The sequence below is a fragment of the Pithys albifrons genome, chromosome 5, assembly GCF_047495875.1.
Source record: "Pithys albifrons albifrons isolate INPA30051 chromosome 5, PitAlb_v1, whole genome shotgun sequence".
NCBI classification, from domain to species: domain Eukaryota; kingdom Metazoa; phylum Chordata; class Aves; order Passeriformes; family Thamnophilidae; genus Pithys; species Pithys albifrons.
Window position 1 is genome coordinate 1,034,334 of NC_092462.1, and position 17,196 is coordinate 1,051,529.

The 17,196-nt window shown below is 52.2% G+C and overlaps 1 protein-coding gene across 1 annotated transcript; it reads right to left on the reverse strand.

Annotated features, from left to right (window-relative positions):
* Window positions 1–650: 650 nt before the first annotated feature.
* On the reverse strand, window positions 651–9,089 carry EREG (epiregulin). The gene is made up of 5 exons (XM_071555313.1): window positions 8,999–9,089; window positions 3,676–3,759; window positions 3,405–3,528; window positions 2,568–2,714; window positions 651–1,056 (listed from the first exon to the last, which is right to left on the reverse strand). Exons 1-5 carry the CDS (start codon window positions 9,042–9,044, stop codon window positions 996–998), a joined length of 462 nt encoding a protein of 153 aa, XP_071411414.1. The 5' UTR covers window positions 9,045–9,089; the 3' UTR covers window positions 651–995.
* Window positions 9,090–17,196: the final 8,107 nt, after the last annotated feature.

The window sequence follows — 17,196 nt, forward strand, 5'->3', positions numbered from 1 at the left end:
GGAACTAAGGTGCATTGACATATATTAGTAACAGTACTGTGGTTTCTCTCTCCAAAAATAACTGCTGGGGCTTCAAAGATCCTGTTCGGCCAAGCCACATCAAGTTTTGCTGTAAGATCACTGAGCCCAAGCCTTAATCCAGCACTGCAAATCCCACCACTAACCCACCTTCCCAAGTGCCACATCTACATGTTTGTTAAACCCCTCTGGGGATGGTGCCAGGGCTGGACAGCCCTTTCTGTGAGGAAATTTCTCCACTATCCAACCTGCCCTTGCCCTGGTCGAGCACGAGGCCATGCCCTCTGCTCCTGTCCCTGTTCCTGGAGCAGAGCCCAACTCCCACCAGCTCCCTCCTCCTGGCAGGGACTGCAGAGCCAGAAGGTCCCCCCTGAGCCTCCTTTTCTCCAGGCTGAGACCCCCCAGCTCCCTCAGCCTCTGCTCCAGCCCCTTTCCAGCTCCATTCCCTTCCCTGGACATGCACCAGTGGCTAAATACCTTTCTTGCTGTGAAGGGCCCCCAACTGAAGCCAGGATGTGTCGATAAAGACATGAAACAGGACTGGCCCCAGCCCTGAGCCCTGGGGAACCAGTTACCATCAGTTGGAGGTGGTTCCATTGATCATGATTCTTTGAACTCCACAGACATTTTGACTTTGTCTAAACTTTTATTTCAAGGAATACAATTGTTTTGAGTATATTCACAAGAATAAATACAAAATTCTTCTCTCCAGAGCAAGAAGACGAGGTTTTATAAAAATATATCTCTATCCCACAGAACCACTTAGGTGGGGTTCCCTTTAGGAAATATTATTTAATAAAAAAATAAAACACTGCAAATAAAATGCTTGACCTATACTGATTGAATCACCAAACAATTGAAATTTTTAAAAGGTTATAAATATTGTAAATATTATTAATAAAAATAACATTTAAATAGATGGGAAGCCACTGAGCCCATCCAGCTGAACGGAACACTGCAGGAAGCTGCTGCTTCTCCTATAGGGCACCAACTTCCTTGTATTCACTGGCATTGGTTTGTCTCCTCTTGTTTCGGTACCTGCAGCAGAGGAGAGAAATGTGAGTTCTGGAGAGACAGTTGTCCCAAAAGGCTTTTTGGGGAGTGAGGGGGAGTGGGGCTGAAGGAAGTAAAAAAAAGGCTGTATTGACCTTTTCAAGTTTGTTTTAATCTCTAGCTCCTGGGCTCTGCTCTCCTTTCCAGGTCTGAGATCCCTTGTGTGCTGTCTCCTTCCTCAACTCTTCACTGAAAACTCCACATCTGCCTTAAAGTCTTCCTTCCTGCTGGTAACTAGGTTTGCCTTTGAGAAATCCTGCTGGTTACCATCTAGCTACCAGATCTGGGAAGCTGAGCTGTGCCTCTGGAGCTGTTCCACCTCCTCAGCTCTCTGGCAGCTGCTTACTGTTGGTGTCTAGCCAGGAAAATGATTCCTGCTGCCTGTGGGTGTGTTCATGGGGAAGACTACAGTCCCCCATGGTGAGTCTGACAAGGCAATGCTCCTGATGCCACAGGCACACAATAACATGGCAGATAAACAAATTAGTTAGTAGGAATCCTGCTGCTCTCCATTTCCTGATGGCTGGGGAAACAGCATCACCAGTAAAAGAAGCAGACTTTTCCTATTCCCTCTCTGCTTTCTCCTTGCCCTCAACACACAGCCTAAGGCAGACAGGAATTAGGCCTGTGCTGGGGTCAAAAGGCACCTGGGAGTGCTGTTGCCTGGCCTGCAGCTCTGGTGGTGCCACGCTGCCAGCACCCTGCCCACTCTGCACCCTGCAGGCCAGGTGGGACACTGGTGCCATGCTGCCAGCACCCTGCCCGCTCTGCACCCTGCAGGCCAGGTGGGACACTGGTGCCATGCTGCCAGCACCCTGCCCGCTCTGCACCCTGCAGGCCAGGTGGGACACTGGTGCCATGCTGCCAGCACCCTGCCCGCTCTGCACCCTGCAGGGGCAGGCCAGCAGGTCTGACACACACTGAACCCCTGCAGCTGGGGCAGTGCAGTGTCCCAGGCTATCCAGAGGCACTCACAGGGGGCCTGCAGTGTCCCAGGCTATCCAGAGGCACTCAGAGGGAGCCTCCAGTGTCCCAGGCTATCCAGAGGCACTCAGAGGGTGCCTGCAGTGTCCCAGGCTATCCAGAGGCACTCAGAGGGTGCCTGCAGTGTCCCAGGCTATCCAGAGGCACTCAGAGGGGGCCTGCAGTGTCCCAGGCTATCCAGAGGCACTCACAGGGGGCCTGCAGTGTCCCAGGCTATCCAGAGGCACTCACAGGGGGCCTGCAGTGTCCCAGGCTATCCAGAGGCACTCACAGGGGGCCTGCAGTGTCCCAGGCTATCCAGAGGCACTCACAGGGGGCCTGCAGTGTCCCAGGCTATCCAGAGGCACTCACAGGGGGCCTGCAGTGTCCCAGGCTATCCAGAGGCACTCACAGGGGGCCTGCAGTGTTCCAGGCTATCCAGAGGCACTCAGAGGAGGCCTGCAGTGTCCCAGGCCATCAGAGGCCTCAGAGGGTGCTGGTAACCCCTCCTGGCCAGGGGACACCTGGCTTACCTCCTGCAGATGTAGTAGCCCGCAAGGGAGATGGCAGCAGCGAAGAGCAGCACCACGATGACGGTCAGCACCACGTACTCCTTGCTGAGGGGCTGCCGCACCAGCTCCGAGTGCACACAGCGCACCCCCGAGAAGCCCACGTCACACCTGGGGGAACACAGAGCTGTGGGCACTGCCTGGGGCCACACTGCAGCACCTGGGGCCACACTGCAGCACCTGGGGCCACACTGCAGCAGGCACTGCCTGGGGCCACACTGCAGCACCTGGGGCCACACTGCAGCAGGCACTGCCTGGGGCCACATTGCAGCACCTGGGGCCACACTGCAGCACCTGGGGCCACACTGCAGCAGGCACTGTCTGCTGAAAGGCTGCCCTGCTGCTGGGTCGGGGACAAGACACTGGGACTGGTGGGACTCAAGCCTGTGTGGTCCTAGAAATGGTTGCAAATTCTTCAGGTAAACAAGGAATGCCCTTAAAAATGCCCAGAGGGTGTTTATTTTGTAGGCTGGATCAAAGGGGAGACCTTGGTGCTGTGCTGAGATCTGGATCTCACACTACTAAATATAGATGGACAGGGAAGCACATCAGAATAAATGTCCCAAGCTGGGTTGGTGCCTAATTTCAGGTGTCTGAGACTCACTGGAGGCAGCACGTGTGCTCAACACTTGCCTCAATGCAGCCGAGGTGCAGTTTAGCCGTACTGCTCCTCTTCAGGTTCCTGTGAGCCTTCAATGCTTGGCTGCACATGGCCTGCAGCTGCGTGCCAGCAGCAGTGAGGTGCCAGCTCCACCCAGGCCCGCCCAGGGACATGCACAGGACCCCTGGGCCCTGTCCTACCTGCAGTAGTGCTCATCCAGGTCCACGATGTACACACACTGCCCGTGGAAGCAGTAGTCCTTCATTTCAGGCTGGCACCTCGCTATCCCCACCTGGGCCACGCGTGGGCTGTTCTCTGTCTGGACTGCAAGGACATGTCATTAGCACCTCAGGAGGGGGTCGGTGTGGCTTAGCAGAGAAATGGTTTCCAAGGGCACCTCGGTGAGGCTGCCAGCCCCAGGACAATGGGGACCAAAGAGCTGCTGCTTGCAAAGGGCTGTGCAGGACTTACTGAGTGCTGTTGTGCAGTTCTCCATCTCCCCAGGCCCACATAACGGGATCACTGTTGTGCCCAGGACTGCCTGCAAGAGGTAACCTACGAGAGAACAAAAACAATAGTCACAACTAGATGCATTTCAAGTTAAGTACTTAACCTGCTGTACTCATTAAGTTAACATAGGAAGGACAGAAGCTTTTTATCCCAGTAGAAAAAGCCCAGTGTCATGAGCTGAAAAAAAACAGGTCTGAGTGATCTGCTGCCCATATTATACAAGGCAGCCCAAAGAAAGACCTCTGAAATACAAACTTTTAATGCAGAACAGAGATCAAACTGAAACCTGGTGTCTGTGAGCTCTTCTCACCCACACTGAGTGAAACTGGGCAGAACCAGGCTTGGGGAGATTACACAGGAGGGCAGGAATTAGGCCATTTGGTGATTATGTGAGGTTACTGACTGGCCTGGCATGGCACCTGTGCAAGGGACACAGCCAGAGTTCCACAATTAGGCATGACAATCCAGCATTCATCACAGGAGTTCTTCTGCTGATAAAAATCAAGATATCCTTGAGTCACACCAGTGCACAGGAAGAGAATTTCCCAGGAATCTGCAAGTCAGTGCAGCTGGTGACTCAGCACACCCCAGAACTGGCTCCAGAGAACAGCAACTGCTTGAAGCAGGCTCAGCACAAAAGCTGCTCTTTCCCACCAGAGCTTCCTCAGCCCTGCCAGGCAGCTGAAGGGCTGGACAGTTCCTGCACTAACACCCAGCCTGCTGTCAGTTTTGTTTGGCAAAAGCCCACTTGTAAAGCTACTAACGTGAGATACCAAACCCTCCTCATGTGGCCACTGGCTTGGAGAGGTTACTGACCACTTTGGGGGCCCTGGGCCACTGTTACTTATCTCAGCAGAACCCCAGAATTCAGGAATTCCACAAGTTAAATGGACATTTCCCAAGAGGATTTGAAGGCCAGCACGAGTACTCACAAGCGTCATGGCCTGTCCATGAGAAGCAGCGAATGTGTGCCCCAGCTGGCCCTGAAATGCACTTGGCTAACACTCCTGCTGTGGTCACAAATTAACCTGCTTGTGAACTGCTTAGTCATCAGCCCCACTCCACGGAAGTCTGTAATTTGTGTCTTTGGGCTGTTTGCCTCTATTAACTTGTCAGGTCATGCATGTCTAATGGAGGGAGTGTGCCTCCATAATTTCTTGATCACTCTAATTCAACTCCAGTTATTAGAAAGTTTCATTACATCTCAGGGTTAAATCTAGTAGTGGTGATTTATGGATTTCCGGCAGCTCATCTATTTCTGGGTGATTAGTAGGCTTCCTTCACCCTTCATTCCAGCTACAGACGAGAACAGCAGGAATATCTAAGAGGGACGGGGCTTTTTCCTGTGTTTGAGTTTCCAAAAACACCATTCCTGCAAAGCTAACAAGCCAGATTCCCACAAGCTTTAGAAGACCATGCCCCCCAGGGCCAGAGCCAGGGTAACAGATCCACCATGCCAGCCCTGTACCAGCTGGAGGCTCCCGTGCCTGCCAGCATGACTCAGCAGGGCCTGCCTTTCACTCCAGTGGGGCAGGACATGCCAGTTTACTTTCAGGGTGGGATTCTTTTTTCAGCAGCACTGTGCTCAGTGCAGATTTCCTCAGAGGCAGCAGGTTAACACTTCTGTAAGGCCAGCTGGAGTTGCCACGACAGAAAGTTCAAGGGATTGAAAGAAGAGGCCACCAGGTTAGATGGTGGCAGCTCAGTTACTGCCAGAATGGCAGACTGAGCTCCAGCAGGGACCTGGGGTCCCCAAAGATGCTGTGAAAAGATTTCCCGAGTCAGTCCTTCTTCCCAGGAACTAGAGGGACATGCCAGGAGTGCTCAACAGACTGAGCTGCTCTCTCAGCAGGGAGAGATGTGACACAGGACAGCTCTGTCCCACTGAGGATACACCATGTCACAGAAACAGGGAACAACAGCAATGAGCAGGATCTAGGCAAAACATGCCAGAGGTATCTGAGACACCCACTTGTTAAGCAGATAGATTAAGCCAGCTGAAGATCTCTTGTAGCCTCCCCATTTCTGTCTCAGTTTGCATACTCCCTTGACCTGAGCACAACCTGAACAGCTGCTTCTTAATCTGAAGTACCCAGTTGGAGAGTTACCAGAATCTGGCTTTTGTGTTTGAGAAGCTCCAGCCCAGGTCGATGGAGGAGACAGGTCAGGTCTCCCCTTGGCTCAAGAGGGAAGCCTCACTTTCTAGCTAGAGGAAAGGCCACAACAGTGAAGAACAAATTAAAAATACTCCCCTCCTCCAACAGTGCCCAAAGGTTTGCCGGATCTCAGCCATGCCAAACGATGACAGTCTCCTCCACCTGTGAGCAGGCACACAGGGCTGGAAAGGCTGGAGGGCAGTGTGGATCTATGCTGACACTGCTCACTGCTTCCTGCTCTGCACTGCTCTGTTTTGCCCTTTCCCCCATGCACCCATTTCCCCTCTGACATCACTGGGAGGATAAGGGATCCGCACACAGCACTGGCAAAGCAGAGCCTTTCCCGGGTTATTTATCAGACGATCTATACCAAACACAGGACCTGGGAGAGGTTATATTGTATTCCTTTGCTGCTCATTAAGCAAATACAGGGCACAAGATAACAGTAATGAGGTGATGGATTTTCACGTGTGCCTCGCAGGAATGTGAGTGCTACACATATTGCCACATCACTGGCAGGAACACACAATCCCATCCCACAGCGCGGGTATTCCCGCAGCGCTAACACTGCCGGTGCTTACGGGAACAGCAGCAATGCTGCTGCCTGCTTGTTCTTCCACAAGGGATGAAAGGGAAACCAGGGACAGAGGCCAGCTGCCTTTGCTTCCTCAGCCTGCAGCAGAGGTGACCTGCAAGGACTGACTGTCAGTGTGTCCACTGCAAGCCGGCCGGAGCTTCCATAGGTATTCAAGCTAAGAATGAAGGACGCATGTGGGAGATACACTATCTACTCTTTGCAAGACTTACACCCATTTTAGAGGGGAACTGTCCAGGTTCTGAGATGTCAAGCACCATTTCTGTTGGCTTTGCTTGTCACCAAGGTCACCAGCCTTGTACTAGTGCACCTGAAGAAGAGCCCACGAAGCCACTTCACATTTGGCATCCCTGCAGTCTCTGCCACCACAGTGGCACCTACACCCTTCACCTGGGCTGCACGTCCAAAGCAATGCCAAGGGCAGAGGTGTCCAAGTGACAAACACCTGAAGGGTCTCAGCCCATTTTAACTGCAGAGATGCACCAAGGTGTATTCCCATCACCAAATTTTGGACATTCAGAGGATGTCTGACTGTCTAAGGCTTTCTTTGTGTAGACCATGGACATTAGGCAGTGTGTCCCACTGGCTTAGTGAGCATCCCTACTACCACTGTCTAACTCTAGAGCTGCAGACTCGTGTCAGGGCCTGGCCACAGCAGCTCTAAGGCAGCCCTGGAAACACCAATCTGTCATGGGAAGACTATTGCTCCAAAATTGTTACAGGCCCACATGATCATCTTCAGCCTTGTGCCAGGACTTGCCCTTAAGCAGAGATAATGCAGATAATTGCACATTATGTACACCCAGTCATCCCAGTACTGCTTCCACCCCTGTGGAGACCTATACACCAGTGATGTTACTCACATGCTGCCCCTGTGTCTCGGCCACTCTGCTTCCCACCACCTGTATGGGGGCTGAGATCCCCACACTACCGAAGAAACTGAAATCCATTATTGCTTCCAGCCAGGCACATCAGCCTCTAACATTTTCCCCATCTCCAGACTCAGCAACCTTTATGTTCAGCCCACTTGCTGATGGCCAGGCAAATGTGACACAGGAGGACATAAGGTCAGGGGGTCTGGAGATCCGAGGTCTGAGTGAGCATTACAGTGACCACAAGGAGACCAGAGCTGAGGTTCTGGCAGCAACTGCCAGCAAGGGCAGGGCCTGTGCTCGGCTCCATCCCCACCACATTAGCATGTGGCAGGAGCCAGTGACAGTGACAGTGACAGTTCTCTCCCACCACTGCTCTGACAGCCGTGATACAAACCTGCCAAGGCTGTCCCTGCAGTTACAGGCTTTGGCCATTCAGCAGGGAACCTCTTCCAGTCTGGCATAACAGCACCAACAAACAGACAGCCCTGCCAGCAGCACCAAGTTCTGCTTACACCCCTGCCCTGGGAGGGGAAGGCAGTAAAGGGCTCGTTCCACTTGTTATGATGCCACCTCTCTATGACTAATCTATCCTTTACTATTAGAGGTTGTGCCTGCCCCGGAAACAAATAAATCCATATAGAGATCCATGAACACATACCAGCTCCTTCCAGTGCCAGTTTTGTGCAAAGCATGAGTCACAGACTACAAGATGTTTAGCCTGCTGTCCTGGCAAGTGAGATGCTGTGCAGCAGCTGATCCATCAGCTGTTATGGAAATACCTGGCCAAGGTGGAAGACATAAACTCACCCTGCAATGGGCTGAGCAGGTGAGGGAAACGTCTGCCCCGAAAGAGAAGCCTTGGAACTCAGTTTCTCTATCGACTATGACCTTGGCCCCAACATGATGAGTGTGAGGGTATGCTTTGTCATTAGAGCAAGCTATGAGTGTGCCAGGCCTTGGTCCTGCCTCACACCTTCGCTGCTCAAGTCGTCCAACAGGGTCGGCTCTTGGCAGTCGCTGCCTGTCACTGGCAGCGCCCTGTGGAGGTGTGTGACAAGGATCAGCTCTTGCATCACAGCACACCCAGCCCCAGGACTCTCGGTGCTCTAAGGATACACGTGTTCCCTTTGGACTTTCAGGTAGCTTATGTCATACAATAGAGTTACATGCTCCCAGTGAGGAGGTGGAGAAGTGTGAAGCAGAGGGAGGCCACAACCTGTTTTGTTACCATAAGGAAGTCTCTGCTGCTGTGGGGACTCACCAGCTGAGCTCACTCAGAGTATGGCCTGGGCGAGGGCAGCAGGACCAGGCTACAAACAGGACAGGGCAAGGCAAAAGAGAACTGACAGCGCTGGGGGAAGAGTTGAGAAAAGAATGTTCTCCTTCACTCAGTCACAGGGCACACCCAGGCATCACACAACCAACAAAACATCCCATAATACCACACCACAGCGTGTGTGATCTGCTCCTCAACTCACACACCGCCCTGCTACACCTGTCACTATCCGTGACTCCCCTCGGAGAGAAACCCCTCAGCTTCACCTAAAAGCAACCCAAACTTAACGCTTTGACACAATTTCCCAGCAGCCTGAGGACACCTGTCCCAGAACAGCGCCCCGTGCCCTCCCTGCCCGCGGAGCGGGGCCCCCTGCGCTTACCGAGGAAGAGCAGCATGCTGCGTGCCCGCGGGCAGGCGGCGTCCATCGCCCTGGGTGCCCGGCGAGCAGAGCGCAGGCGGCGGCCGGAGACAGGAGTGCGGTGCTGCCGGCCGGCCCGCGCATCCTTTATGTGCGGGCGGAGAGGCGGGGCCCGGCGCGGTGACACCCTGCCCGCCCGGCCGGGGACGGGGACAGCGCCTGGCCCGGCCTCCTGCTGCTTCCTGCCCGCCGCCCCCGGCACGGCACGGCACGGCACGGGATGGGACGGGACGGGCTCGGCCGCCCCCGCTGCTGTGCCCGCGGGCGATGCCCCGGCGGGGAGGGCACTGCCGCCGGACATTGGATTTCCCTCGCTTTGGCAAGCATCTCTGCAAGTAGTCCCTGGAGTGTAAAAGCAGCTGTGTGCTCGGAGCAGCCTGGGCGAGGCCGTGATGCCCGGGACTCCCCGGGCTGTGGATGCCCCCGGCTGACGGCACAGCCCTGGCACTGCTGCCTTCACTGCCCTCGGTGCACCCACGGGCAGTGTAACAGCACGAGGCTCCGCAGCCAACGCTGCCCAGGGGGGCTCTGCACAACCCTGGGCCCCTGCACTGCCAGGAACACCCTGTGCCCAAACCAAGGCTTGGAAAACACCTCGGGCTGGGCTGCGGGAAATGTGCTGCCACCCCTGATCTCCCATGCCCTCGCATTTCTGAAGTGACCCTCGGCATGCCCGTGTGGCTGCCTCGGAGCCCTGGGGCTCGGGGCAGAAATGAGTTACAGGACAGGCCCCAGGAATGCCCACACCTCACCCACCAGCTGGGCTGCCCACAGTGCTCTCGAGCTCAGGGGGTGCCTATGCCACGTTTCCCCTCCAGCCCTCGGCCTTGTCACAGCCCAGTAGCACAGGCAGTTCCTGGAAGTATCAGATCTTCCAGTTCCCTAAACAGCAGCCAACCAGTTAGAGCTATTTAAAACAATTCCTTGTAAGCATCCTGTTGAAGCCCACGCACCCTCAGGCAAGGCCAGCTCGGTGCTTACATCCCACCACCACCTCCTGCACACACCTGCCCCAAACAAAGTGTGTTTTGGCTTAACAAGCTGCTCAGCAATGGTGGTTACTTCCTTTCCTTTTAAAGGAGAGATCCCCTTCCCCTGCCTTACTGCTTTCCATTGACAATAAATGCCCAGTTTATTGCCACACTGATAAGCCTATCTCACAGTGAAGGGAGTCTGAGGGCTGGCACTGAGGTGCCCGGAACAAGGATGACTCAGGTACCTACAGTTTCTCCATTTGAAAAGCAGCTATTGATACAAGAGAGTTAAATGTTGATACACCACTCTCCATGTTTAGACTGCAATTCTAAGCAATAAAAACATGAATTCAGGGGGCTGGAACAGATGTGGTACTTACAAGTCATACTCCTCCTCATTTTGTGAGCATTTTCTTGGGTCTACAGAGGCGTGGGGATGCTAAAATGAAAAAAGGCAGTGTGTTACTACAGAATTGTGTGTCAGCACAACTTATTAAAGACCTAAATGGTTGGAGAGTTGGCAAGATAAATGTAATAAAGCTCAGTGTGAAAGTAGCATTTAGAAGATTTCCCTCCACAATAATTGGGACATGATATAACTGGAATATTGTCCTCATTCCCCTTTTTTCCCCCTCTAGCATAGAGGTCATGTCATGCAGATGGTGTATTTTTTTCTTGCCACATGACTGTTATTGTTGCTTCTTTAATTTGGGCTGATGCCCCTTATTAAGGATTTTATTGTCTGCTCTCTCAGGGATCACAATGAGTAAAGGAAGGAATTGCAGTGATTAGCCAAGTGTTTCTCTGTGTGGGCTTACAGATGCTTTAAAAAAAGCATCACCGTAGAACTTCCCCTTTATAATTAATTTTACCCTTAAATTCCTGCATGATTTATCCTCTGAAAGGCAGCATTTAATTATAGTCTTGTCCGGGTACCCAGATACCAAGTAACGCTGACACAATTGGAGCAATTCATTGGAATTTCCTCTTTGGGACTTGAATGTCTGGCAAACAAGTACCATGCACACATCTTTGCCTCACCTTTGTGCCGTGTGCCTCATTTCACGGCGCGGGGTTTCGCAGCCGGCATCCCCCGTGCCCTCCTCCAGGGGCAGGCTCACTCCTGGCCCAGGCTGGTTGGCACACACCCCAGGAGCCAGTTCTCCAGCAGCTGCTCTCGCTGCACCAATGGGGTCACCGTGAGGAGGGTTGCGTGCATCCACCCCACAGGGCTTGGGACACAGCGACGTGTCTGTGCAGCGCCGAGAGGCACCTCTGGTTGGGCAACACAGCACCGGCTGCTGGCCTTGATTTCAGCTGCACAGCACGGGCACGCCCAGGGCAAGGCACTGAGGGATTTGTGCCCCTTGGCACCAGAGCACAGAGCAGCCCCCCAAATGCTCTGACATTTCAGGATCTTCCCCTTCACAAAGTGTAACAAGAATAGGGGGAAAGACCTTAAGAACTTCTGTAACTTGCTTTTATCACCTTGCAATGGCTTAATAACCACCTTTAAAGAAAACCTCTTCACAACACACAGAGGCTCAGCAGAAGCCCACGCTGTGCTTGACCCCTTTCAGAGTCACAAGCACTCATCTCCCCTTCTGGGAGAGAGAAGCAGGTTCACAGCAGTGATCACTGAAGGGGTACAGACTGAGCTCTGCCTGCTAGTTTATCTGTCTCTGAGGACACACAGCACTTTCCCTGAACAGCACACCCTTTTCATCTTATAGAAGAAAAAACACAGGTTAAATGTAGATTTTGTGTGGTGTCTCTTCCTCATGGTGACTTGCTGTAAAAGAACACATGTGTTCACAGCAATGTACTGCCACTTCATCTCTGTGCTATTACTTAACTGAAACCATACATGACAAGTGACTACACCATTTATTTCACTTACTTTCTCTAGGACTTGCACCCAGTTTTATGAATTGCTGCTGTGGGATGGGTCTGCATTGGTTTGGTCTGTCAAGAACAAGACCCATCTGCAAAATCAACATATTTGTTTTTTAGAGACATTTTTGAGGCTGAAAGAAAACCATTCCTAGTCTTGCTCTGATGCACTTGGTATGTTACACACACACACACACACGTAACCAAAAGCAGCATTTTCAAAAATTCTCAGGAAAATCAGCCAACATTTTTCAAACAGCATTGAGTGCACTTGCCAGTGTGTGTGCAAGACAAAGCAAGCTTTTACTGCACAGCATGAGAGATGCTCCAGAAATACTCTCAGAAGGTCAGTCGTTAATTGGAGTGCAGCTCACACCTGACAGCATTTTCATTTGAACTCCATAAGACAAATATGGAGTCCCTGGAGGGGTTTAAAGACATGTAGATGTGGCATTAGGGTCACAGTTCAGTGGTGGGCTTGGCACTGCTGGAGGAATGGTTGGACTCCATGATCTTAGAGGGCCTTTCCAACTAAATGATTCTGTGATTCTGTGGAAGTCTTAAATGGTCAAAAGCTCGAGGCTTGTGGGAACACAGATGCCCTGAGAAGGGAAGGTGACTGTCTGGAGGAAATGGAGTAAAGGAAAACCTCCAGCCAAATCCCTCCATTTAAAGGTCAGTCTCAAATTTGCCATGAATTTGAGGGATGAACTAGGTCAAATGTTCTTAAACAACCAGCCTCTCCTATAAACTATGAGAGTTCAAAACACTGGGCCCAGGGCTGAAAGTGGCTGATGCCTTTTCCTGTAAATGCAGCATGAGGTCAAAGCCACTGGACAACACAGATGTTTTGCTATTTAAAAAACAACAATTCCTCAAATTCACTTATTTCTTAGCCAACCTCTTGGGTCAGTATTAACTAGCAGCTTAAAAAAGAAAGAGAAAAAGCACAAACAACTAATTGTCTCAAGATGGCAGTGAAAAGGTGGATGGTTCTGTTGGTTCATGCTGGATTCCTCCCTGGAGCACAGGTTCTAAAGCTTCATTCTTGTGGCTTGTATGACTTTTCTATTACTCTCCCCTGGGGAACTCCTGAGTGGCTCAACACATCTCAGGGGCAGCAAGGGCTTCATAATGCTCAGCTGGTGTTTTCCCTTTCCTAATTACAGCCTAGTGCTCCACGCTGAGGGATTTCTCAGCCTCCAAGGGGTTGTAGCCTTCTGCATTTGCAGAATCCTTCCATGGCTTCTGCCTTTACTTGCTGCATTCTATTTGTTTTCTTGTAAACTGGCATTTTATTTGTACTCTTGTAAAGGGTGTTACCAAGCCAAGTTCTCCCCATATCACTGCCCATATATCTAGTAACTGTTTCTCCTTCCTCCAAATGAATTGTTTAGAATATGAGAAAGAACAAGGTGGAAGAAATGGGTTTTTTCCCATAGCATGTAGAAGGTTGGAAGGAAGCTGGGAGAAGAACACCAGCTCCTTAGTCATCAGTCCTGTGCACTGTCCTGTCCATTGGCACCACTTTCAAGTTCACAAAGTCATCACTTCCACAGCATTTCTCATTGTCCAGGAAGACAGGGATTTACCACTGAGACAGAACATGTGCAAACACGAGAATTGCCCTCTCTGGTGGCTCACCATGAGCACACTTGGGTGCAGCATTCACACCCCTGAGCAGAGGCCAATAGAACTGAGATGGTTATGTGAGTGTGTTCCTGGTGGATGATCACACGGCCTCCCCGCTCAACAGCTCTGCCCAGAGAGTGACATCCACCTCAGGACAGTGAAATGACAGCAAACCCACCACTGTGGGGTGACTCACCATCTGCCGTGGACCTTCTCCTCAGTCTATCCCGGCTGTGGGCTCCTCCAGCCCTCTCTTGTCCCTCCCATGGGGACAGCTGGTGCTGGCACGGGGAAGACAAGAGGGAGACACTGTCAGTGGGAAGCACAGCCCTGCTAAGCACAGAGCCAGCCTCTAAGGCCTCCCCTAAAGCCCAAGCAATACATGCTGCACTCATGCTGTCAGCAGAGCCCCTGCCTTTCCCCTGCCCCTTCTGGGAACCTTGGCCACTGCAGGCTCAGCTGCATTGGCCCCGATCCCTTTGGTAAGCATGTTTTGGCCCTTGGTATGTATTTTGCTCACATGTATCAAGCACACACACGTGGAGGAAGAGCTGCCTGCTGGGCACTCCCCAGCCTGTGCCTGGCCTGCTGAGGGAGCAGCAGCGCCGAGCCGTGACTCGCCCGGTGCTCCACCGCAGCCTCCACGCTTTGGCTGCAGCAGTGGCACTGCCACCCACGTGCCAGCCATGCGCACAGGAGCAGTGTGTCATTAGGGGTGATGGGGTAAACAGCAATTCACCTGAAACCAGCTCAGCCAGCACGAGCTCCAGAAACCAACTCCAGGAAAGCGCCACGGTCCCGCTGTATTTGTTTGGCCTGGTAACCAGCACCGGGCATGGGAGCAGGTGCGCTTAGTGGAATTCCCCATCCTCCAGCATCACGGGACACTCCCATTACTGTCCTGATAATTACTGTTAATCAGTACCATTACTGAAGTGACCAGAAAAAAGGGCTGTGAGGATCAGGCCTTTATTGTGCTGGCTGTTGTCATGCAGAGGTGATGAGACAGCCTGCCCCAGGGAACCTATAAACATGGGTGCCCAATTCATCACTGCAGCCATATTTCAAACTAGGACACTGTGGTCCCCAACAAAGCTCTCCTGCAACTCCAGCAAAGATAACCCACAGCACTTCCTCCAGCTCACATCAGCTGGGAGCCAGGCTGGATCTCGTGCTCTCTGTCTGCCAAGATGCAGGTAGAAGGGAAAGAAGCTGACCAGGAACACTTTGGGGTTGCAACACCCAACAACACATTTCCATTCGGTGTTTTCCCTGACTGGGCCCAACCTGCTATAAAACTCTGTATTCTTTGATCTCCAGTGAATTCAGTACCGTCAACTCTTGAGAGCCAACCATGAGTCACATGGTATGTGGAAACCTCTGGGGTTCAGTTTGGGAATGACCAAGACTATGTGAAATCATCTTCTAGTCACCTTCTCCTCCCATCGATGGTCTGAACATCACCTCAGGTATCCAAGCCTCCCTGGACCCTTCCTAGGGCACACACTAAAGAACTGCATGAGCCAACTTAGCCACAGAATGGGTACCAACTGGGAGCCACTGGGAAGGACTGTAGGCTTCTGTGGGGCTGAGAAGGGCAGGGAGAGCTCCTGTATGGGTGGCTCCTGCATGTGCCTCCAACGTGGATTTTTCCTCCCATGTATGCAGGCCAGGCTGCTGTCAGCCACCGGAAAGTAGACAGATCCCAGTGCTCTGGGCAGAGCTGGTTGTTCCCCAACCCATCTCAGGAGTGCAGCCTGGATTCCTCCTGCACTAAGAAGCAAAACAAAAGGTGTTCAGTCCCTGCACGATTCCCTGCTCTCTCAGCAAGGGACTGTGGGTTTGTCCAAGGGCCAAGGGGAGGTGAAGGCCAAGTTCCAGCCCGCAGGGAACTCATCCCCACCTACCCCCTCCGTGGGGACAGAGCTGCCTGCAGTGTGCACAGGAGATGGGCTTAGAGAGGAATGTGCAGCTGGATGTCCTGGGGGAGAGGTGGCAGGAGCCAGTGGGCTGCCTGTGACACCTCCACCGGTAACTCCTCCACGTGGTATCCACACGGCCACCCCCTCGCCCTCGTTCTGCCGCTGGATGTTATTTAAGAGAGGCAGGAAAGTTCCTCTATGACACAGGGAGTGCATGTGTGTAAATCAAGTGGGACAGGACAAAGGCCAAGGCTGGGTTTAATTAGACTGGCATTGCTATCAAATGAAGAACAGCACTAAGCTACGGCTGGCAGTTCTTGGTCAATCCTCCTGCTGCAGGGTCTTTGTCCTTCATACAGGAAATAAGGGGTTATGGATAAGGGTCAGTCTGCCAAAGGTTAAAACACAGGCTTGGTCTCCAAACCCAATTAAATTCCTGACCAACTACAGCTCCTATATAGGACTTTGAACAGATATCCCTGAGAACTCCTTTGTTGTGAGTCTGCCCATCAGATGCTCAGGGTGGGACGCTTTTGCCCCCTGACTTGCAGGCTGCCTGCAGCTGAGGTCACCCCTCCAAGCATCACACACTCATGTTGCAGCTCCACACCCAGATTAACCTCCCTGCCCAAACCCAGCACACGAGCAGCCTGACATCAGCCAGAAGCCCATTAAGGCAGCATAGGAGTCGGCCTGTCTCAGGTGAAACACGCCAGCCCTGTGAGCCTGTGCAGAGCACGGCCCTGCTCATCTCCATCCTGCCTCCTGAACCCTTTCCCCTGGGTCGTTCCTGTAACACTGCCCTTTGTGAACCAAGTAGCATTTCCAGGAAAAGCTACGGTACACAGAGCTAATTACCCATCTTCCCAAAGCAGCCACTTGAAAGGGCACACAGGCTAACTAAACTACAGGAGGAGCCCCCTGCAAGCCTTCCCCCATCTCACAGAGCACTTTAGGCATCACTGCATGTTTAATTACAGCAGGGCAGCTCTGACTGCCACGCCAGTCCTCACTGGAGCTGCCCACTGCACAACTGTCTGTACGCAGACCTGAACAGCATCGGAGCCTCTGGGCAATGGCCTTCCATTGTTTATGTGCTCCCATAAACAGGACATCACCAATGTGTAAATACCCTGTCAGAAGTCCCTCAGCTGCCCCGGACCAGCCTGACACATGCCTGCCTGCAGCAAGTCCCTCTCTACTTTTTACCACTTCACTGAAGGTGGCACAGCCCTGGCTGACCACACAACTGGTCTCATGGTACACACCAGGGTTCTGCTACGTGGCTTCTACAAGCTGTTTGTGGAGTTGGTGCACCTTGAGAGCATTTGCCAGGGAATTATAAATCAAAGGAATGATACATTATTGTTGGCATCATTTCCCACAGGCTTATGCTGTGTAGTTCTCACTCAGGTAGAGAGGGCAGGGGAGACATATGGCTATGAGTGCTTGTTGCTCCATCTCACCTTGAGGTAGGGGGTTTTTCCTCCTTCATATAAATATTCCATTCCAGCTCAATGAAGATAGTGACACAAATATTAAAATCTAAATTTTCTTAGAATTTCTTCAGTGCTGCAGAATAGGGTGTTATGATGGTCAATAATCAGATACCTCTCCCCAATCCAGCAAATTTCCTGCAGTAAATCTAAAGATACCTTTCAAACAGAAGTCGTAACACTAAGATCTCCTTTTCTGGCAGTCCCTCTCAGGACACAGCCTCTCAGCAGAGCTAGAGAGA